This window comes from Pongo pygmaeus, chromosome 23, assembly GCF_028885625.2.
Source record: "Pongo pygmaeus isolate AG05252 chromosome 23, NHGRI_mPonPyg2-v2.0_pri, whole genome shotgun sequence".
Lineage (NCBI taxonomy): Eukaryota > Metazoa > Chordata > Mammalia > Primates > Hominidae > Pongo > Pongo pygmaeus.
Genome location: NC_085931.1, coordinates 42,438,765 through 42,461,536, shown reverse-complemented (window position 1 = coordinate 42,461,536; position 22,772 = coordinate 42,438,765). Strand labels below are relative to the sequence as shown.

Here is a 22,772-nt window from a genome sequence, read left to right as displayed (position 1 = left end):
CAGAACTCTTGCTCCAAAGAACCTAGATAAAGAAATGACTACAATAAGAGTGAATACCATTTTAAATATACAATCTATAAGAAATGACATTCAGGTTTTAAAAAAAAGGTCTAAAAATATGTATTCGATATAATAATCCTCAGTTGTTACTTTCCCCTTCACTTATCCCTGGGAATGTGAATGTCAAGGGTTAAGAGTTTTTTCCTTTTCTTCGTGTGTGTGTGTGTGTGTGTGACAGGATCTAGCTCTGTTGCCCAGGCTGGAGTGAGTTGCATAATCTCGGCTCACTGCAATCTCTGCCTCCTGGGCTCAAGCAATCCACCTGCCTCAGCCTCCCAAGTAGTTGAGACCACAGGTGCACACCACTACACCCTGCTGGTATTCTGTACTTTTTGGTAGAGATGGGGTTACATCATGTTGCTAAGGCTGGTCTCAAACTCTTGAGCTTAAGCGATCCACCTGCCTCAGCATTCCAAAGTGCTGTGATTACAGGCATGAGTCACCATGCCTGGCCTCTATTTTCTTAATATTCTATTTTGGTCATATATTTTCTCCCATAATCAATGTAAATTAAAACAATTTATTTATTTATTTATTTTTTTGAGACGGAGTCTCGCTCCACTGTCACCCAGGCTGGAGTGCAGTGGAGCAATCTTGGCTCACTGCAAGCTCCGCCTCCTGGGTTCACGCCATTCTCCTGTCTCAGCCTCCCGAGTAGCTGGGACTACAGGCACCCGCCACCACGCCCAGCTAATTTTGTTTTTTGTATTTTTTAGTAGAGACGGGGTTTCACCGTGTTAGCCAGGATGGTCTCGGTCTCCTGACTTCGTGATCCGCCCACCTCAGCCTCCCGAAGTGCTGGGATTATAGGCGTGAGCCACTGCGCCCGGCCACAATTTATTATTTTTAAAACAGGGCCGGGTGTGGTGGTTCATGCCTGTAATCCCAGCACTTTGGGAGGCCAAGGTGGGAGGATCACCTGAGGTCAGGAGATTTGAGACCACACTGACCAACATGGAGAAACCTCATCTCTACTAAAAATACAAAATTAGCTGAGTGTGGTGGCCCATGCCTGTAATCCCAGCTACTAGAGAGGCTGAGGCAGGAGAATCACTTGAACCCAGGGGGCGGAGATTGCAGAGAGGCAAGATGGCACCATTGCACTCCAGCCTGGGCAACAGGAGCGAAATTCCATCTCAAAAAAAAAAAAACAAAAAAACAGGCCAGGCGCGGTGGCTCATGACTGTAATCCCAGCACTTCGGGAGGCCAAGGCAGGCGGATCACCTGAAGTCAGGAGTTCGAGACCAGCCCAGCCAACATGATGTAACCCTGTCTCTACTAAAAGTACAAAAATTAGCCGAGTGTGATGGCACATGCCTGTAATCCCAATTACTCGGGAGACTGAGGCAGTAGAATCGCTTGAACCTAGGAGGTGGAGGTTGCAGTGAGCCAAGATCGTGCCACTGCACTCCAGCTTGGACAACAGAGTGAGACTCTGTCTCAAAACAAAACAAAACAAACAAACAAACAAAAAACCCCAGAATACTTTCAGAATGAGAAATTATATAGAAATGAAAATCGGTGGGAAAATCCCATTCAAAGTATTAGCATAACCAACACATAATGGTTACCTGAATTAGAGATGTGGGAGGTGTGTGTGTGTGTCTGTGTGCATGTGCTCAGCATGTGCATGCATGCTTGGGTCTAATTTGGAACTCTGATCTTGCTAACTCTAAAAAGGATTTGAAGAAAAACCAAAAGTGACCCAAAGTTTGCTTCTTTTGACCATAAACATGCCAACAAATAATCATCTGATAATGTGCATCAGTAAAACTGAAGGAGTATAACATGAAACCTGACCTGTAGTGACAGTCAGCTCGAACACAGAGTTTCCACTCGTGATGGAAAACCCACCACTCTTCTTTCCATTCTTCGAAGACCTTCCGTAGTAATTGCTGCTCATAGTAAAATCTAGGGCAAAAAAAAAAAAAATATATATATATATATATGATGATGTTGGAGCTAACATCTCTTCCCAAATCACAGTTTCATATTCTTGCCGTCTCATGAAAAAGTACAGCCGGGCGCGGTGGCTCACACCTGTAATCCCAGCACTTTAGGAGGCTGAGGCGGGTAGATCACAAGGTCAGGAGATCGAGACCATCCTGGCTAACATGGTGAAAGCCCGTCTCTACTAAAAAACAAAAACAAAAAAAACATAAACACCGGTCGGGCGCAGTGCCTCACGCCTGTAATCCCAGTACTTTGGGAGGCCAAGGTGGGTGGATCACAAGGTCAAGAGATCGAGACCATCCTGGCCAACATGGTAAAACCGCATCTCTACTAAAAATGCAAAAATTACCTGGGCATGGTGGCACATGCCTGTAGTCCCAGCTACTCAGGAGGCTGAGGCAGGAGAATTGCTTTAACCCGGGAGGCAGAGGTTGCAGTGAGCCGAGACTGCACCACTGCACTCCAGCCTGGTGACAGAGCAAGACTCCGTCTCAAAGAAAAAAAAGAAAAAGTAAACACCAAGATAGATTAAAAATAGAGGCCAGGCATGGTGGCTCATGCCTGTAATCCCAACACTTTCAGAGGTCAAGGTGGGAGGACTGCTTGAGGCCAGGAGTTCAAGACCAACCTGTGCAACATAGCAAGACTCCATCTAGGGCTGGATGTGGTGGCTTATGCCTGTAATGCCAGCACTTTGGGAGGCTGAACTCCTGCTGGAGTTCAGGACCAGGCTGGGTGACATGGTGAAACCCAATCTCTACAAAAAATAAAAAATCAGCCAGGCACAGTAGGGGCACGCTCTTGTAGTCCCAGCTACCTGGGAGGCTGAGGTGGGAGGATCGCTTGAGCCAAGGAGGCAAAGGTTCCAGTGAACTGAGATTGCGCCACTGCACTCCAGCCTGGGCGAAAGAGTAAGAGCCTGGCTCAAATACATTAAAAAAAAAAAAAAAAGCTGGACACAGTGGCTCACACCTGCAATCCCAGCACTTTGGGAGGCCAAGGCAGGCGGATCACAAGGTCAGGAGTTTGAGACCAGCCTGGCCAGCATAGTAAAACCCCATCTTTACTAAAAACACAAAAATTAGCCGGGCATGGTGGTGCACGCCTGTAGTCCCAGCTACTCGGGAGGCTGAGACAGGAGAATTGCTTGAACCTGGGAGGCAGAGGTTGTGGTGAGCCGAGATGGAGCCACTGCACTCCAACATGGGCAACAAAGTGAGACTTCGTCAAAATAAAATAAATAAAATTAAATTAAAATAAAATAAAATAAAATAAAATAAAAAATAATAAAATAAAATAAAATAAAAGACTCCATCTCTACCCAAAAAATAAAAATAAGTGTGACGATGTCTTACTATATTACCCAAGCTGTTCTCAAACTCTAGGGCTCAAGCGATCCTCTCACCTGTGCCTCCCAAAGTGCTGGGATTATAGACATGAGCCACTGTACCCAGCTCTACGAATTTTTTTTTTTTTTTTTTTTGAGACGGAGTTTTGCTCTTGTTGCCCAGGTTGGAGAGCAACGGTGTGATCTCAGTTCATCGCAACCTCTGCCTCCCGGCTTCAAGCGATTTCCCTGCCTCAGCCTCCTGAGTAGCGGGATTACAGGCATGTGCCACCATGCCCAGCTAATTTTGTATTTTTAGTAGAGATGGGGTTTCTCCATGTTGGTCAGGCTGCTCTCAAATTCCTGACCTCAGGTGATCTGCCTGCCTCGGCCTCCCAAAGTGCTGGGATTATAGGCCTGAATCACCGCATCCAGCCCCCACTAAATTTTTTTAGTTAGCCAAGTATGGAGGCACGCACCTGTGGTCCCAGCTATTCCAGAGGCTTAGGTGGGAGGATCACTTGAGTCCCAGAGGTCGAGGCTGTAGTGAGCCGTGAATGTGTCACTGCACTCTGGTCTGGGCAACAGAGCAAGACCCTATCTCTTAAACAATCAAAAAAACTTAAAAAGAGGGAAAATAGATATATTTGGCTTTTTCAGGTCAGAATCTCAGAGCTACTTAAACTAGAAATGAGGTTAAAAAATTTCTAATATTGATTTTACTCATTAAAGATGTTAAAGTAAAATAAAAATCTGACTTTTTTTTGGAGACAGGGTCTCGCTCTGTTGCCCAGGCTGGAATGCAGTGGTACAGTCATGGCTCACTGCAGCCTTAACATCCTAGGCTCAAGTGATCCTTCCACCTCAGCCTCCCAAATAGCTGTGACTACAGACATGCTCCACTACTATGCCTGGCTAATTTTTTATTTTTTGTAGAGGCAGGGTTTCACTATGTTACCCTAGCTAGTCTTGAACTCCTGAGCTCAGGTGATCCTCCTCCCTTGGTCTCCCAAAATCTGACTTTTCAAATACCATGAAGTGAATTGAAAATTATTATTTTTAATTATTTTCATTCACCAGAATGAAAAATATTTTTATTACTAAAAAGTAGTAATGTCTTATTTACAAACATAGGAAATTAAACTTATAAAATAAGTAAATGCCTAATAATATTCCTAGTACTTAACAGGAACATAGGATATTAATTTAGCTGAAATCTCAAGAGGGGAGTTACAACAACAGCAAAAGATGAGTAAGAGAAATTAGTCAGGAAAAAGGTAATAAGGAACACAGAAGAGCAGTGACAGATGGTGCTGATTTTTTAAAAATTTTTTTGAGACAGTCTTGCTCTATCACCCAAGCTGAAGTGCAGTGGCATGACCTCTGCTCCCTGTAATCTCCACCTCATGCATTCAAGTTATTCTCGTGCCTCAGTCTCTCGAGTAGCTGTGACTCCAAGCACACGCCACCCAAACGAGCTAATTTTTTGTATTTCAGTAGAGACGGGTTTTCGCCATGTTGCCCAGGCTGGTCTCGCACTCCTGAGCTCAGAAAATCTGCCCACCGTGGCCTCCCAAAGTGCTGGGATTACAAGCATGAGCCACCACACTGGCCTGTCAATCACTTTAAATTTCTTTTCATGGTTCTGCAGGTTACTAACATGTCGCTCCTCCTAACCCACTCATAGTTTAGTTTTTTTTTTTCTTTTTTTTTTTTTTTTTTGTGACTGAGTCTCGCTCTGTCGCCCAGGCTGGAGTGCAGTGGCACAATCTTGGCTCACTGCAAGCTCTGTCTCCCAGGTTCAAAGGATTCTCCTGCCTCAGCCTCCAGAGTAGCTGGGACTACAGGCGCGTGCCACCATGCCCAGCTAATTTTTGTACTTTTAGTAAAGATGGGGTTTTGCCATGATGGCCAGGCTGGTCTCGAACTCCTGAGCTCAGGTGGTCCACTGGCCTCAGCCTCCCAAAGTTTTGGGATTATAGGCGTGAGCCACCGCGCTCAATTCCACTCACGGTTTTTAAAAACTAGCTTACAAAGACATACATAAGGTAATTCACCTCACTATTGTTTATAATAATAATAAGAGAAGAGTGAAACACCACAAATACCCATCAAAAGAGGACAGGTTAATACAATTCAATCAATGCCATACGCTCATTTTCTATGAATGAAGCAGAGCTAAGGGCACTGAAGTGACAGATGCCTCAGAAAGTGATTAAGTGAAAAAATAAAGTCACTGCATGGTATGTATAATATGGTATCTTTTTAAAAAAATTAGGTCACGCCTGTAATCCCAGCACTTTGGGAGGCCGAGGCGGGCAGATCATGAGGTCAGGAGATCGAGACCATCCTGGCTAACATGGTGAAACCCCATCTCTATTAAAAATGCAAAACATTAGCCGGGCGTGGTGGCAGGCACCTGTAGTCCCAGCTACTCGGGAGGCTGAGGCAGGAGAATGGCATGAACCCGGGAGGCGGAGCTTGCAGTGAGCCGAGATGCACCACTGCACTCCAGCCTGGGTGACAGAGAGAGACTCTGTCTCAAAAAAAAAAAAAAGAAAAAAAATTAGGTCAGGCACAGTGGCTCACACGTGTAATCCCAGCACTTTAGGAGGCCAAGGCGGGCAGATCTCTTGAGGTCAGGAGTTTGAGACCAGCCTGGCCAACGTGGTGAAACCCCGTCTCTACCAAAAATACAAAAATTAGCTGGGCATGGTGGTGCGTGCCTGTAGTCCCAGCTACTTGGGCGGCTGAGGCACAAGAATTGCTTGAACCCAGGAGGTGGAGGTTGGAGTGAGCTGAGATCAGGCCACTGCACTCCAGCCTGGGTGACAGAGTGAGACTCTGTCTCAAAGAATGAATAAATAAATAAATAAATAATAGTATTTATATATATATTTTTTGAGACAGAGTTTCCCTCTTGTCGCCCAGTCTAGAGTGCAATCGGCACGATCTCAGTTCACTGCAACCTCCACCTCCCGGGTTCAAGCGGTTCTCCTTCCTAAGCCTCCCATGTAGCTGGGATTACAGACATACACCACCACGTCCAGCTAATTTTTGTATTTTTAGTAGAGACGGGGTTTCACCATGTTGGCCAGGCTGGGCTTGAACTCCTGACCTCAGGTGATCCACCTGCCTCGGCCTCCCAAAGTGCTGGGATTACAGACATGTGCCACCATGCCCGGCCTATTTTTATGTATTTATAGCACCCATATGTTGGAATACATCAAATATATATACACACACACATACATACACATTTGTGTACATATAAACAAGCATGTGTGTATGCATACATAAATGATTATATCATACATATTAAAAGCCTGAAAAGACTCCAGAATATCAAATTAATGTCAGTGGTTCTCTCTCGGGGGGTGGGGGGTAGATTATAGGAGACTGGCTCCTAAACTGTACATTTCTTTACAGTAGTACATTTCACGAGTTTAGTAGCAAGACCCCTATCTCTACTAAAAATACAAAAATTAGCCAGGCGTGGTGGCGCATGCCTATGGTCTCAGCTACTTGGGAGGCTGAAGCAGGTGACTTGCATGAACCTGAGAGGTTGAGGTTGCAGTGAGCCGAGATCATGCCACTGCACTCCAGCCTGGGTAACAGAGTAAGACTCCGTTAAAAAAAAAAAAAAAAAAATTGTAGGCCGGGCACGGTGGCTCACACCTGTAATCCCAACACTTTGGGAGGTCGAGGTGGGTGGATCACAAGGTCAGGAGTTCGATACCAGCCTGGCCAAGAGGGTGAAACCCCGTCTCTACTAATAACACAAAAATCAGCCAGGCATGGTGGTGGGCACCTGTAATCCCAGCTACTCAGGAGGCTGAGGCAGAAGAATTGCTTGAGCCTGGGAGGTGGAGGTCGCAGTGAGTCAATCGCGCCACTGCACTCTAGCCTGGGTGACAGAGTAAGACTCTATCTCAAAAATAAAATAAAATAAAAAATAAATAAATAACAAATAAAAAAAAAATTACCACCTTCGTCTCAATCCCACCCCATGCCAGAAGGAGTTGGAGGGTATCTCTTTTGTCTGGGGAAAACTGATCAACCTAAGGGGAAAGGCCTTCAGAGATGCAAACAGCTAGATTCCCTGGTGAAATCTGCCCCAAAAGCCTACAGTGAAGCCTTCAAGTTATAAGTCCTCATGCTTACATATAAAAGCTTCTGGCTGGGTGTGGTGGCTCACACCTGTAATCCCAGCACTTTGGGAAGCCGAGGTAAGGCAGATCACCTGAAGTCAGGAGTTTTAGACCAGCCTGACCAACGTGGTGAAACCCCATCTCTACTAAAAACTGAAAAAGTAGCCAGGCATGGTGGTGCATGCCTGTAATCCCAGCTACTCTGGAGGCTGAGGCAGGAGAATCACTTGAACCCAGGAGGCAGAGGTTGCAGTGAGCTGAGATTATGCCATTGCACTCTAGCCTAGGCAACAGAGTGAGACCCTGAAAAAAAAAAAAAAAAAAAAAGCCTTCTAAAATTAGCTTTTTAGGGCCCTGCTCTTAAATATAAACAGGCAATAAAGAATCTCTTGACATTTGAGGAAAGGCTCCAGCATGACACAGTGACCAAAAATACAAAGAAAAAAGGATCTTAGAAGAAACACAGTGTAAGCAGATAAAAATCTTAAACCACATTATCCTCAAAAAATTTTGAGCCTCCAGGATACTATTAAAAAGAAAGGAAACATGGCAGAGAACAAAAGAAGCTTTTGGAAATTAAAAAGGGAACATGCAGAGAACAAAAACAAGCTCTTGGAAATTAAAAATATGACAGCAGAAATGAAAAACAAAATCAATAGGTGACACAAAAAGTTGGTTGGTCTTGCAGGCCACAGTAAGGACTCTGGGCTTTTACTTTCAGCAGGAAGCCACTGGAAGTTTGACGGAATGATGTGACTTGATTTACTCAGACTACCTACTGAGAAGATACTGACTAGGGGCAAGACAGGAAGCAGGAGACCAATGAGGGGCCATTGGAGTCACTCGGGGGAGAGATGCTGATGGCTTGGACTGGATGGTAGCTACTGGAGGTCTGAAAAGTGGCTGGATTCTGAATGCATTTTGAAGGTTGAAGCAACATGATTTTGGCATTTGGCATTTTAAATTGGGGTGTGAAAGAACAAGAGGTGTGAAAGATGACTTCACCGTTTCTGACCTGAGCACTTGGAAGGATGGAGTTTCCACTCACTGAGAGGGGGAAGATGACGATTTCAGTTTCGGACATACTATGGTGTGACACCCAGTGGAGTTGTCACATATGTAAAAGTCCAGAGTTTCAAGGCAGAGGTCTTGGCTGGGCATACACATCTGAGAATCACTGTGAGATCTGATGAGATTTTGGTTGTGAGGCAGCTAGAGAAGCAGTGCAAAGACTAGGTGTTGGGATATTTAGATGAGGAAGAATCAACAAAGGAGAGTTAGAAGGGGCAGTCAAACAGGTAGGAGAAAAAACACAAGAGGATGGTAACTAGAACCGGGGAGAAGAAAGGGATTCTAGAAGAAGGAAATGATGGACTCTCTAATGCCGCCTGGCAGGTCAAGTTAAAGAAAGTTTAGGAATTCGTCATTGATTTTAGCAAATTTAGTGACTTTAACAAAAACAGGAGAAATTCATCATTTGAAACACAGTAGAGGCTGCAGCAGTCAGGGACATTTCTGAAGTGAGGATCTTTGATGCCTAGGTGCTACCCAAGCCATATATGAAGCTACCTTAATATGCGAGTTGTGCCATTCACAGCAAAGTAGTTAGAAATCAATCTCATGAAGCCCCCTAGGACTGAATACCCACACCTCAATTTCGACCTGCAGGCGTTGCCCTATGACTCCCACTAAAACCCATTAAGAAGCTGTGTCCTTAAGGACTGAAAAAAAATTATTCTCCAGAGAAAAATAAAATGGAAATTGTACTTAAAAAAAAAAAAAAAAAAAAGGTTAAGGCTGGGTGCAGTGGCTCATGCCTGTAATCCCAGCACTTTGGGAGGCTGAGGTGGGTGGATCATTTGAGGTTAGGAGTTCGAGACCAACCTGACCAACATAGTGAAACCCCGTCTCTACTAAAAATACAAAAATTAGCCGGCCATGGTGGCGCGTGCCTGTGGTCCCAGCTACTTGGCAGGCTGAGGCAGGAGAATTGCTTGAACCCGGGAGGCGAAAGTTGCGGTGAGCCAAGATCGCGTCATTGCACTCCAGCCTGGGCAACAAGAGTGAAACTCTGTCTCAAAAACAAACAAACTAACAAACAAACAAAAAACAAAGCTAAAACATTATCTAAGCACATAAAGGCATTATTCTGCAGTTTGCGGTACGATATTATTCCCGCCTAACACTCCTAAAATTGAGAAATAAATAACTCAGTATGGAAAAAGCCTAAAAACAAAGATCAGGATGCCCAACGTTCCCCCAAGTAACAAAGAACCTACTTGATTTTAACAGATTGATATTTGATATTGATATATAGATATTAGAAAATAACTATCCTTTCACAAGTTTCTAAGTCAATGGAAATACAGTATCAGAATTCTAATTCTGGTAGCTGCTTAGAAAACAAATATTCTCACTCTGTCATTTTGTAATTTGCAAAACTGAGGCCTACAGGCATAACTATCCTCAGATCAAACAATAGCTAGGGCCTGAGTTAGAATCAAAGCTCAGGTCTCCTTAATTCTAGTCCAGTATTCTTTCCTCTACACCCGGCTACTACTGAAGAGCGAAGACATGAAAAACAGCATAATGCAAATGTTTTAAAGCAGTGTAGCAGTGTTAGCTAGCAGTCACTGGCTAACCCAACACCCACTGCCAAGCCCTTTTTCTCATAAGTATCCACTAGAGAGGCCAGAAAGATTTTTTTCCCAAACTCCTCTGTAGCTAAAGGTGGCCGGTAACAAAGCTCTGGCCAATGAGGCAGAAGCAGAATGCAGTGGGGAACTTCCAGGGAAGTTTTCTTTCCTGATAAAGAGATCAAACTGATGCCACCCTTACCCCCACCTTCCTGTGTAAAGCTAGAATAGTCATCTTGCAACTATGAAGTGTTACCTATGAGGACAAAGGGCCAATGTGCTAAGGATGTTGAACTAGAAAGGTACTAGAAGCCTGAGTCTAAAACAACATCACTGAACAGCTGAAGCGATACCAGTAACTGCCAATCTCCAGGTGGCTTGTTAAAAAAAAGAAGTAAATCTCCTCATGCCTGTAATCCTAACACTTTGGGAGGCAGAGCAGGGAGGATCGATTGAGCACGGGAGTTCAAGACCAGCCTGGAAAACATAGTGAGATCCTATCTCTAAAAGTAAAAAAAAAGTTAATTTAAAAAAAAAACAAACAGAAAAAACAAATCTCAATTTGTTTCAGCCATTGTTAGACTTTCTCTTAGAGTCAATGTACTTCTAACATACAATCAGCATTTCCCAAGGACTTGGAAGGCATTATTTGAAAGTTCCCAGTCAAATATGGGTCAAATATAGATAAATAAAATTGAGTAAAAAATGGATTTTAGGGCCGGGCACGGTGGCACATGCCTGTAATCCCAGCATTTTGGGAGGCCAAGGCAGGTGGATCACTTGAGGTCAGGAGTTTGAGACCACCCTGGCCAACAGGGTGAAACCCCGTCTCTACCAAAAACACAAAAAATTAGCAGGGCCTGATGGCGTGCACCTTTAATCCCAGCTACTCAGGAGGCTGAGGCAGGGAATTGCTTGAGCCCAGAAGGTGGCGGTTGCAGTGAGCCAAGATCGTGCCACTGCACTCCAGCCTGGGCAACAAGAGCAAAACTTTGTCTCAAAAATAAATAAATAAATAAATAAAACGGATTTTAGGAAAATAGTGGAGGTAGCAACACAGTTTTCAATCTTTGGATCCCCGAGTAGCATCTGAGGAAATTAACAACAGGAGAACCCCAAAATAGCCAATGAGCAGTCGTTGGAAGGTACAGAGGCCCAATTTGAGACTAGCAGCTGAAACTATGAGTTTTATCCTCTCCAGCACCAAGGCTCACATAAGAACTGAAACAGCTAGAGCAGTCCAGCCCCTAGGGAATCTCAAAACTGATCAGCCAGGGTACCCTTCTAGGACAGGGCTTCATATGGAGGAGAAACAGCCACTGGTAGAAAAAAATTTGAGCAGGAGAGGGTCAAAAGAGACAAGGAAAAAGAAGATCCAGACCAAGTGCGGTAAGGGAACAAAACCAGGATACCCCATAAACAAAGCCACTATATTTTTGAACCCTAAACAAAAACAACAGAAGAAGGAGTTCTATGAAATTAGTAAAACTTAAGCGAACCTTGACTCACTCTAAAAGTTCAGGATAATAAGGCAGGTGTGGTGGCTTGTGCCTACAGTCTCAGCTCCTTGGAAGGCTGAGGCAGAAGGATTAATTGAGCCCATGAGTTCAAGGCTGCAGTGAGCTATGATCACATCACTGCAGGGAAATACAGCGAGACCTCGTCTCTAAAAAAAATATATAAAGACATATAAATTAAAAAATTAAAATTCAGGAAAACTAATTTCACATAAAAATAAGCAATAAAATTAGCCGGGCATGGTGGTGCACGTCTGTAATCCCAGCCACTTGGGAGGCTGAGGCAGAGGCAGGAGAGGCAGTACAATCGCTTGAATCTAGGCGGCAGAGGTTGCAGTGAGCTGAGATCGCGCCACTGCACTCCAGCCTGGACAACAGAGCGAGACTCTGTCTCAGCAAAAAGAAAAAAAAGAAAAAACAAAAAAAAAGGCCGGGCGCGGTGGCTCACGCCTGTAATCCAAACACTTTGGGAGGCTGAGGGCGGGTGGATCACAAGGTCAAGAGTTCGAGACCAGCCTGACCAACATGGTGAAACACTGCCTCTACTAAAAATACAAAAATTAGCTGGGTGTGGTAGCGCGCATCTGTAATCCCAGCTACTTGGGAGGCTTAGGCAGGAGAATCGCTTGAACCCGGGAGGCAGAGGTTACAGTGAGCCAAGATCGCGCCATTGCACTCCAGCCTGGGCAACAGAGCAAGCAACACTCTGTCTCAAAAAAAAAGCAATAAAAAAGCATTTGAGGCCGGGCGCCGTGGCTCATGCCTGTAATCCCGGCACTTTGGGAGGCTGAGTTGGGCAGATCACCTGACGTCAGGAGTTCAAGACTAGCCTGGCCAACAAAGTGAAACCCTATCTCTACTAAAAATTAAAAAATTAGCTGGGTGTGGTGCCTGTAGTCCCAGCTATGTGGAAGGCTGAGGCAGGAGAATTGCTTGAACCCAGGAGGCGGAGGTTGCACTGAGCTGAGATCATGCCACTGCACTCCAGGCTGGGCAACAGGGTGAGATACGGTCTTAGGAAAAAAAAAAAAAAAAGCATTTGAAGTTACATGAGGAAAGAAGATAAGGAGCAGAATAATATGCATATAAACACAAGTATGCCAGAAGATTTGTCCACAAAAAAGAAAAAAAAAAAACCTTGTTTACAATCTCAAAATGAGATAAAAGATTATAAGAAAATAAATTCAAAGCTTCTGTAAACTAAGACAAGCAATGAATCTTCAAAAGAGCAAAAATTAGACTAACAGCTTAGAAATGGAAGCCATAGGACAGTGATGGAATATCTTTGATGGAATATCTTTGAGGTGCTGGGAAAAAACTAGCAGCCCAGACTTCCATACCCAGTGAAAATATCATTCCAAGGTGAAGATGGAATTAGACAGACAAAATCTGAGAGAATTTCTCACCAGCAGACCTACCCGAAAGAAAATACTCTGGGACGTTCTGATAGGAGAAGGAAAATTAGATAGAAACCTGGAGATGTGAGAAGAAAGAAAAAAGGGAACAGAAAGGGTAAATATTTGTTGTAATGTTGGGGCAAAAAAAGAAAAACAAATGAAAAAGGAAGGGTAAATAAGGTAAATATGTGAATAAATCTAAATAAATATTGGCTATATAAAATGAGAATAATAGGCTGGGTGCAGTGGCTCAGGCCTGTAATCCCAGCACTTTGGGAGGCTGAAGTGGGTAGATCACCTGAGACCAGGAGTTCAAGACCAGCCTGGCCAACATGGTAAAACCTTGTCTCTACAAAAATACAAAAATTAGCCAGGTGTGGTGGCTCGCGCCTGTAATCCCAACTACTCAGGAGGCCGAGGCTTGAATCCAGGAGGTGGAGGTTGCAGTGAGATGAGATTGTGCCACTGCACTGCAGCCTGAGCGACAGAGCGAGACTGTGTCTCAAAAAATAAAATAAAATAAAATGAGAGTAATAATGCTTTATAGATTTAAAAATATACACAAAGAGACGGAGATGGGCAGAGCTAAAGTATTCTAAGGATCCTGTCTTATCTAGGAAGAGGGTAAAGAACGAATTAACATTAGATTCTGGTAAGTTACAAATATACATTTGTATTTGAATGAAAATACACATTCACATTTGTAACTTATCAGGACAGTCAGTAAAGGAACAGTAAAAGAGAATATAACTTCTAAGCTAACAGTGGAGAATAGAATATGCAATAAATTAAACAAAAAAGAGAGAATTCTGACAATAGCAATTTAGATCAATTCTCCCAATGAACAACAAAAAAAGCAGAGCAAAAAAATTTATTTAAGGCACTGAAGAGCTACCAAGGCAGTGAAGGATGACATGCCCAAGATTCAGGAGAACAAGGTAAAATAGAGGTGAACAATGCCTAGCACTTGCAGCTGGGACGGGCTACAGCTGAAAACAAGGGGGTAACATGATCAGCTCAGCTGCCCTGCTTGCTTTTGGTCACTTGCTTCTTTCTTTTTTTTTTTTTCTCTTTTTCTTTGAAGCTGAAGGTCACACCACTGAACACTAAAACTTTTTTTTTTTTTGAGACAGATTCTGTTTCTGTTGCTCAGGCTGGAGTGCAGTCGCGTGATCTCGGCTCACTGCAACCTCCGCCTCCTGGGTTCAAGCAATTCTCCTGCTTCAGCCTCCCTAGTAGCTGGGATTACAGGCACCTGCTACCATGCCTGGCTAATTTCTTTGTATTTTCAGTAGAGACAAAGTTTCACCATGTTGGCCAGGTTGGTTTCAAACTCCTGACCTCAAGTAATCCGCCTGCCTTGGCCTCCCAAAGTGCTAGGATTACAGGCAGGAGCCACCACGCCCGGCCTGAACACTAAAACTTAACCTTCATTGGCTGCTTTCTAGATAACATTCATAGGTCACCATGGCAATGGCCACTTCAGTTATTCTTCAGGAAACCTGGGCTAGCTCCTGTACAGTTCAAACTGATGGAGACCACCAACCCTTCAACTGGGCCTGTGAAGGAGCCCAAGAGGGTAGGATCTTTTGATGCCTGAGGGCCAAAAACTCCACCCTCGGATCATGTTAACACCTCTATTTTCTGTACATGTGTCCTACGACATGCCATGAACCCTAACAACACTTGTGTGCAATGAATGTTACTGCATTTTCCCCAAGGTCAATCACCTTTCCCCACACCTTAAACCACCCACTTCCCTAACCCACAAATATCCCTAAGGCTTATCTTTGAGGAGGCCGGTTTGAGACCTGTTCTCCTACCTCCTTGCTCAGTGGCCTTGCAAGTAAGTTTTCTCTCTTTTGCAAAACCTGTGTCACAGTGATTGATTTACCACGCACGGGCAGAATGGACCTAGACCTGGCCGGTAACCTAGCCACATCAGGAGCTTCACTGTAAACATACAAAAAGGAGGAGATGGAACAGCAGGGCCCCTCATAAAGTATACAAAGAAAATATTTCAGAAAACACACACAGGCCAAGTTTGCTTGAGAGACATTGAATGAAGGAGTCAGACTGTCAAAAAATGAAACAGGAAAGATTACAGTAAGGGAAAGAAAAGGGGAAGAGGGGAGCAGGAGGGAACCCAAGACATTTCAGTTTTTAAGAAGTGCTTACATTCTCAAAGGCTGCCAATTCTCCTTTTGAAACATACCTCACACTGGTCCCTTCTCTCCAGCTCCCCTGCCTTCTGTACAGTGTCCCTGACTCCTGTGACTCTCTTTTGCAGTCCACTCTTAGCACTGCAGCTAAAGCAATTACAACCCAAAACCACAGCAATGGGCAGCACTGGTCTATACAAAATGAAGCTATGACAGAGGGATTTGCTCCTCACTAAAATTTCACTTCCTTTGCCAAACCCAATTTTCTTCCCCAGGTTCTGCACTTGATCAAGCCAATCTGTCAGTCTCACCAGTGCCCTGAAAGAGCTCAATTACTTCTCTTGGGCAAACATTTTTCCCAGAGAGATCTTACCTATCCTGGTTTACTTAAGTATGATTCTTTTTTATTCTTATTTTTATTCATTTATTTATTTATTTATTTTTGAGACGGAGTTTCACTCTGTTGCCCAGCCTGGAGTGCAATGGCACGATCTCGGCTCACCACCACCTATGCCTCCGGGGTTCAAGTGGTTCTCCTGCCTCAGCCTCCCGCGTAGCTGGGATTATAGGCGTATGCCACCACGCTCAGCTAATTTTTTTTTTTTTTTGAGAGGGACTTTCGCTCTTGTTGCCGAGGCTGGAGTGCAACCACGCAATCTTGGCTCATCGCAACCTCCGCCTCCAGGGTTCAAGCAATTCTCCTGCCTCAGCCTCCCAAGTAGCTGGGATTACAGGCATGCACCACCACGCCTGGCTAATTTTGTATTTTTAGTAGAGACGGGGTTTCTACACGTTGGTCAGGCTGGTCTCAAACTCCCGACGTCAGGTGACCCGCCCACCTTGGCATCCCAAAGTGGTGGGATTACAGGCATGAGCCACCATGCCTGGCTGCTCGGCTAATTTTTGTAGAGACGGGGTTTCACCAGGTTGGCCAGGCTGGTCTCGAACTCCTAACCTCACATAATTCACCCGCCTCGGCCTCCCAAAGTGCTGGGTTTACAGGCGTGAGCCACGGCGCCCTGCCTGATTCTTTCATTTGGTCACTTGCTTGTTATTATTATTTTTTCTTTCTTTTTCTTTGAAGCTGAAGGCCACAGTAGCTAAAGGCCACATCACTGAACACTAAAACTTAACCTTCGCTGGCTACTTTGTAGATAACATTCACAGCTCACCATGAATGCAGCTGCAGTCAACTAACAGGTATGAAGTTACCACTGTATTACATGGTTATACTAGGGACTGCTTCTGCCTACTGGAGGCTGGGGAGGAACAAGGGAGGAATGTAACAGCACAAGCCATAATGAAGTTTATATACAGGCTTAATATAAAAGAAAACCCTAGAATGAACTCAACACAATTATGTTGTTCTGAGCTAATACTACCTGGCTTTAGAGGGAAATACTCTTCCAAAAGTCATTCGAATCCATAAATATAAGAACTTTCTGGCCACGCATCTGAAAGAAGGAAAAAAAGGATATACATATTTTAAAATTCCATTTGGCTTACATCATCAGTTTTCTGGAAAGGAAAGGAAGCCTTTAAGGTCTCAGGGGGAGGAACGTTAGTATGAATCAAAAGGCAGTATCATAGCTAATTTTGCATCATACAGGGCATAGGATGGGGCAGATTTATAAAGCTAAAATCAAGCAGATTATTTTAAAAAAATATTTGCAATATAAATTGTCAATGAAGAGATTAAAAACTTCAAAAATGAGGTACAGGAAGTACATCATAATTCTTTTGTTCATATTATTCTTCCTGCCTAAAATGCCCGGCAAATGCCTGAACCTTCTCCAATGTAAACAGAGTGAGTAGTCTGTACTCTCAGCACTCTGTTCAAACCCCTCCTGTAATGTTATGACACCGTATCACAGTGATCAGCTCACAGGGTGTCTGTCATTCCCTCTGCACTGTGAGCCCCTGAAAGCAGAAATTGGTGCTTTATAGTACCTCCAGTACCTAGCCTGGTATACACACAAATGTGGCTTGTCTTTTTTTTTTTGAGACAGAGTTTGGCTCTGTCACCCAGGTTAGAGTACAGTGGTCCAATCTCTGCTCACTGCAAGCTCCGCCTCCCAGGTTCACGCCATTCTCCTGCCTCAGCCTTCCGAGTAGGTGGGACTACAGGTGCCCGCCACTGCGCCTGGCTAATTTTTTGTATTTTTAGTAGAGACTGGGTTTCACCATGTTAGCCAGGATGGTCTCGATCTCCTGACCTCGTGATCCACCCGCCTCAGCCTCCCAAAGTGCTGGGATTACAGGTGTGAGCCACCACGCCCGACCTTGTCTTTTTTTTTTTTTGAGATGGAGTCTCGCTCTGTAGCCCAGGCTGGAGTGCAGTGGTGTGATCTCGGCTCACTGCAACCTCCATCTCCTGGGTTCACGCCATTCTCCTGCCTCAGCTTCCAGAGTAGCTGGGACTACAGGCGCCTGCCACCACGCCCAGTTAATTTTTTGTATTTTTAGTAGAGACGGGGTTTCACTGTATTAGCCAGGATGGTCTCGACCTCCTGACCTCGTGATCCACCCGCCTCGGCCTCCCAAAGTGCTGGGATTACAGGCGTAAGCCACCATGCCCGGCCAAAGGTGGCTTGTCTTATAGAGTTAAACCTTGAGCTTAACTTAAAACACACCTTCTCCTGCCCTTTATCTGGCTTATTCTTACATTATCCTTCAGGGCTCAGCTTAAACTCCACTTCCTCCAGAGAGTAACTGCTGGCTATACTAGTGTGGCTGTTCTCACCATATTTGCCTGTGGTACCACATCCTTCTCCTCTCATTGCACTAATCTCACTTTATTGTTGTGGCTTAACAGTCTATCAAGCCTACCTGATTTTAAACTCTCATTAAGTCATAAACCAAGATGATCTTATTCACTTTATATGCTCAGCATCTAGAGTAACACCTGGCATGGGTAAGCACCAGATAAATCTGTCATTGTTGTTTTGAGACAGAGTCTTACTCTTACCCAGGCTGGAGGGCAGTGGAGCGATTTCAGCTCACTGCAACCTCGGCCTCCCAGGTTCAAGCGATTCTCATGTCTTAGCCTCCCAAGTAGCTGGGATTACAGGCGTGTGCCACTGCACCCAGCTAATTTTTTGTATTTTTAGTGGAGACGGGGTCTCGAACTCCTGACGTCAAGTGATCCACCTGTCTTGGTCTCCCAAAGTGCTGGGATTACAGGTGTGAGCCACTGTACCTGGCCTGATAAATTTTTGAATGAAGAAATGGATGTCTTTAATGTACCTAATTAAGAGTAGCAGAAGTGTTACAGCTCTTCTAGAATTCACCAGAAAATTCAGGGGGGAAAAAAAAAGAGTAGCAAAAAAGAGTAGTTCCTTCTTTCTTGGACCACATTTAGACTTTTTCTGGAAGAATCTTGATAGCGTCATATTGCGAGGCACAAGTGGAGAAATGAAAACACTCAATGACAGATTTTATGTCTGCAGATTCCTGAATATCCTTTTCATCTGAACATTCTACTATAAAGAACAGGCATCAAGATCTCCCACTAATTGTGGCGGGAGAATAAGAATCATTCCCTCATTTTAACCAAGAAGGGAAAACAAAAGAAAAGTACCCATAGACTGGTGTCCACTCATAAGCTCACCTGATGCGCAGTTCTCTTAACCGGCCCTGTCGGGTACAAGTATGTGTGCCACAATACTGCACTAGATGACTGGTACTAGGTAACTCCCTCCGGATCCCAAAGGATGCAGAAGACTTCTTGTTGGACAGTGTCTTTGTAGAATAAGGTTTCTTAACTGCACCATCCTTAAAATACCTTTAATTTGAGGAGGAAGGAGGCAAGGAGAGAATAAAGTTATCTCTGCATGTAATGCAAATACTTTTAATATACAAGCAAAATTACACAGATAAGCTCATTGAGACTGACAATACCTATGCTTCAAGGATAATAAGCAGCCCAATCTGACAGAAATATTGGCCAACCACTAGAGGTGGGTACTGCTGGGTCAGCTCTAGGCAGGAACTACAGAGCTGGAGTGCACCCCCTGGAGTCATTAGGCCTAACACAGTTTTCTTTTGTTTGAGACAGGTTCTCACTCTGTTGCCCAGGCTGGAATGCTGTTGCATGACCACAGCTCACTGCAGCCTCGACCTCCCAGGCTCATGCGATCCTCCCATCTCAGCCTCCCAAGCAACTAGGCAACTAGGACCACAGGTGCTCGCCACTGTGTCCTGATAATTTTTTTTTTTTTTTAAGAGATGAGGTCTCACTGTGTTGCCCAGGCTGGTCTTGAACTCCCGGGCTCAAGGAATCCTCCTACCACATCCTCCTGAGTAGCTGAGGCTACAGGCATGCACCACCATGACCAGCTAATTTTTTATTTTTATTATTATTATTTTTTTGAGATAAGGTCTTACTCTGTTGCCCAGGCTGGAGTACAGTGGCGCGATCTCAGCTCACTTAACCTCCACCTCCCGGGTTCAAGCAATTCTCCTCCCTCAGCCTCCCTAGTAGCTGGGGCTACAGGTACCCACTACTGTGCCCGTCTAAGTTTTGTATTTTTATTAGAGACGGGGTTTCACCATGTTGGCCAGGCTGGTCTTGAACTCCTGACCTCAGGTTATCCACCCACCTCGGCCTCCCAAAGTGCTGGGATTACAGGCTTGAGCCACTGTGCCTGGCCAATTTTTTGTTTTTATTTTTTTAGAGACAGGGTCTCACTATATTGCCCAGGCTAGTCTCAAACTCCTGGGCTCAAGTAATCCTCTTGCCTCAGCCCCCCAAAGGGGTGGCATTACAGACATGCACCACTGTACCTGGCCTGATCTCATTCTTGATCTCTTGCTTCAGAATATCTGCACTGAGGGTAAAGCACACATATGTATATACAAACACACACACAAAGTTTAATATACTTTTTAAAAAATTTTATTGTATTTTTTGTTTTCTTGAAATAGGGTCTTGCTATGTTGCCTAGGCTGGTCTTGAACTCCTGGGCTTAAGCAATCCTCCCAACTAAGCCTTCCAAAATGCTGGCATTACAGGTGTGAGCTACCACACTCAGTCCCTTAGATTTTGTTTTTTAAGAACAATTTGAAGTTTACTGCAAAATTGTGAAGAATGAACAGACTGTTCCCACACACCCCTTTTTCTTTACGCACACACAGCTGTATATGCTAAAATGAATATGTTTAAAGAAATGAAAGTCAAGTGTGAACATATTTGCAGGGCACGGGGTAACTATAAAAAGTAAGGTAGAAGCATTAATCACAACAGCCAAAAGGTAGAAGCAATCTAATTTTTTTTTTTTTAAAGACAGGTTCTCGGCCACGTACAGTGGCTCACGCCTGTAATCCCAGCACTTTGGGAGGCCGAGGCGGGAGGGTCACCTGAGGTCAGGAGTTTGAGACCAGCCTGGCCAATACGGCGAAATCCCATCTCTATTAAAAATACAAAAATCAGCCAGATGTGGTGGTGGGTTCCTGTAATCTCAGCTACTTGGGAGGCTGACGCAGGAGAATCACTTGAACCCGGGAGGCGGAGGTTGCGGTGAGCCATGCCATTGCACTCCAGCCTGGGCGACAGGACAGGACAAGACAGGACAGGAAGAAAGAAAAAAATAAAATTCCCTGATAGTTCCAACATAGGTATTGATGGCCAGGCACAGCAGCTCACTCACGCCTGTAATTCCAGCACTTTGAGAAGCCGAGGCAGGCGGATCACCTGAGGTTAGGAATTTGAGACCAGCTTGGACAACATGGTGAAACCCCATCTCTACTAAAGATACAAAATGCAAAAATTAGCTAGGTGTGGTGGCACACGCCTGTAGTCCCAGCTACTCAGGAGGCTGGGGCACGAGAATCGCTTGAACCCAGGGGGCAGAGGTTGCAGTGAGCTGAATGCACTCCAGCCTCGGTGACAAAGTGACACTCTGTCTCAACAACAACAACAACAAAACATAGGTATTGATATGGTTTAGCTGTGCCCCCACCCAAATCGCATCTTCAGTTGTAGCTCCCATAATCCCCACGTGTCAAGGGAGGGACCTCGTGTAAGGTGATTAGATTATGGGGGTAGTTCCCCCATGCTGTTCTCATGATAGTGAGTGAGTTTCCACGAGATCTGATGGTTTTATATGGGGCTTTCCCCTACTTCACCCTGCACCTTTTTTTCCTGCCGCCATGTGAAAAAGGACGTGTTTGCTTCCCCTTCCACCATGATTGTAAGTTTCTTGAGGCCTCTCTAGAAATGCAGAACTGTGAGTCAATTAAACCTCCTTCCTTTATAAATTACTTATCTCAGATATTTCTTCATAGCAGCATGAGAACGATCTAATACAGGTATCATATTTGAGTATGGTACTGTTCACTGCTTTGCTTCTATAAAATTATCTTGTACTACTCCCAAAAAATAAAACTTAAATCTAATTAAGTCTCTAAATCCAGTTACCAATTTGCAGAAAAAGGTTGAGAACAGAGGACAGAAGAACATGCTAAAATGCACACAGGCCCTATAAAAATACCAGTGACATTCTTCACATAAATAGGAAAAACATCTTAAAAATTGTATAGGACCACAAAAGACCCCAAATAGCCAAAGTGATCCTGAGCAAAAAGAACAAAGCTGGAGGCATCACACCACCAGACTTCAAAATAAACCACAAAGCTGTAGTAACCAAAACAGCATGGTACTGGCATAAAAACAGACACATAGGCCAATGGAACAGAACAGAGAGTATCAAGTTATTAAGCTACTTTATCTATCTATCTATCTATCTATCTATCTATCTATCTATCTATCTGTCTGTCTGTCTGTCTGTCTATCTATGAATGAGAGAGTCTCATTCTGTTGCCCCACTGGAGTACAGTGATGCAATCACGGCTCACTGCATCCTCGACCTCCCAGATTCAGGTGATCTTCCCACCTTAGCCTCCTGAGGAGCTGCAACTACAAGTGCACGCTATCACCTGGCTAATTTTTTTGTAGAGATGGGGTTTTGCCACATTGCGCAGGATGGTCTTGAACTCCTAGGCTCAAGTGATCCGCCTGTCCTGGTTTCCCAAAGTGCTGAGACTACAGGTGTGAGCCATCACACCCAGTGCCAATTTATTTTTGACAGAGGCTCCAAGAACATTGGGGAAAGGACACCCTCCTTAATAAATGGTGCTGGGAAAAGTGAATATCTACATGCAGAAAAATGAAACTAGACCCCCCACCTCTCACCCTATACAAATATCAACTCAAAATGGATCAAAGACCTAAATGTAAGATCCAAAACTAGAAAGCTACAAGAAGAAATACTTCAAACGTCTAGGAAAAGATTTTATGAATAAAACATCAAAAGCACAAGCAACAAAAGCAAAAATAAACAAAATGGGATAATCTCAAAAGCTTCTGCTCAGCAAAGGAAACAATCAACAGAGTAAAAAGACAACCTATAGAATGAGATTACAGGCTGGGCGTGGTGGCTCATGCCTGTAATCCCAGCACTTTCGGAGGCCAAGACGGTCAGATCACTTGAGGTCAGGAGTTCAAGACCAGCCTGGCCAACATGGTGAAACCCGATCTCTACTAAAAATATAAAATTAGCTGGACGTGG

At 44.3% G+C, this 22,772-nt stretch overlaps 1 protein-coding gene across 50 annotated transcripts in view; it reads right to left on the bottom strand.

Moving 5' to 3' along the window:
- Positions 1–22,772, bottom strand: part of SFI1 (SFI1 centrin binding protein) — a 128,766-nt gene that overhangs the window by 67,873 nt on the left and 38,121 nt on the right. For 32 of the 50 annotated variants that reach the window (XR_010125947.1, XR_010125945.1, XR_010125946.1 and 29 more), the window contains exons 3-5: positions 18,815–18,988; positions 16,587–16,658; positions 1,862–1,972 (exon numbers count right to left, since the gene is read on the bottom strand). Coding sequence is in view for 47 of the 50 variants with exons in the window: in XM_054470395.2 (XP_054326370.2) it covers positions 1,862–1,972; positions 16,587–16,658; positions 18,815–18,988 (357 nt within the window). In the remaining 3 variants the exon portion in view is untranslated. The remainder of the gene's footprint in view (positions 1–1,861; positions 1,973–16,586; positions 16,659–18,814; positions 18,989–22,772) is intronic. The other 18 variants (XM_063663170.1, XM_054470403.2, XM_054470407.2 and 15 more) reach the window with 2 other exon arrangements.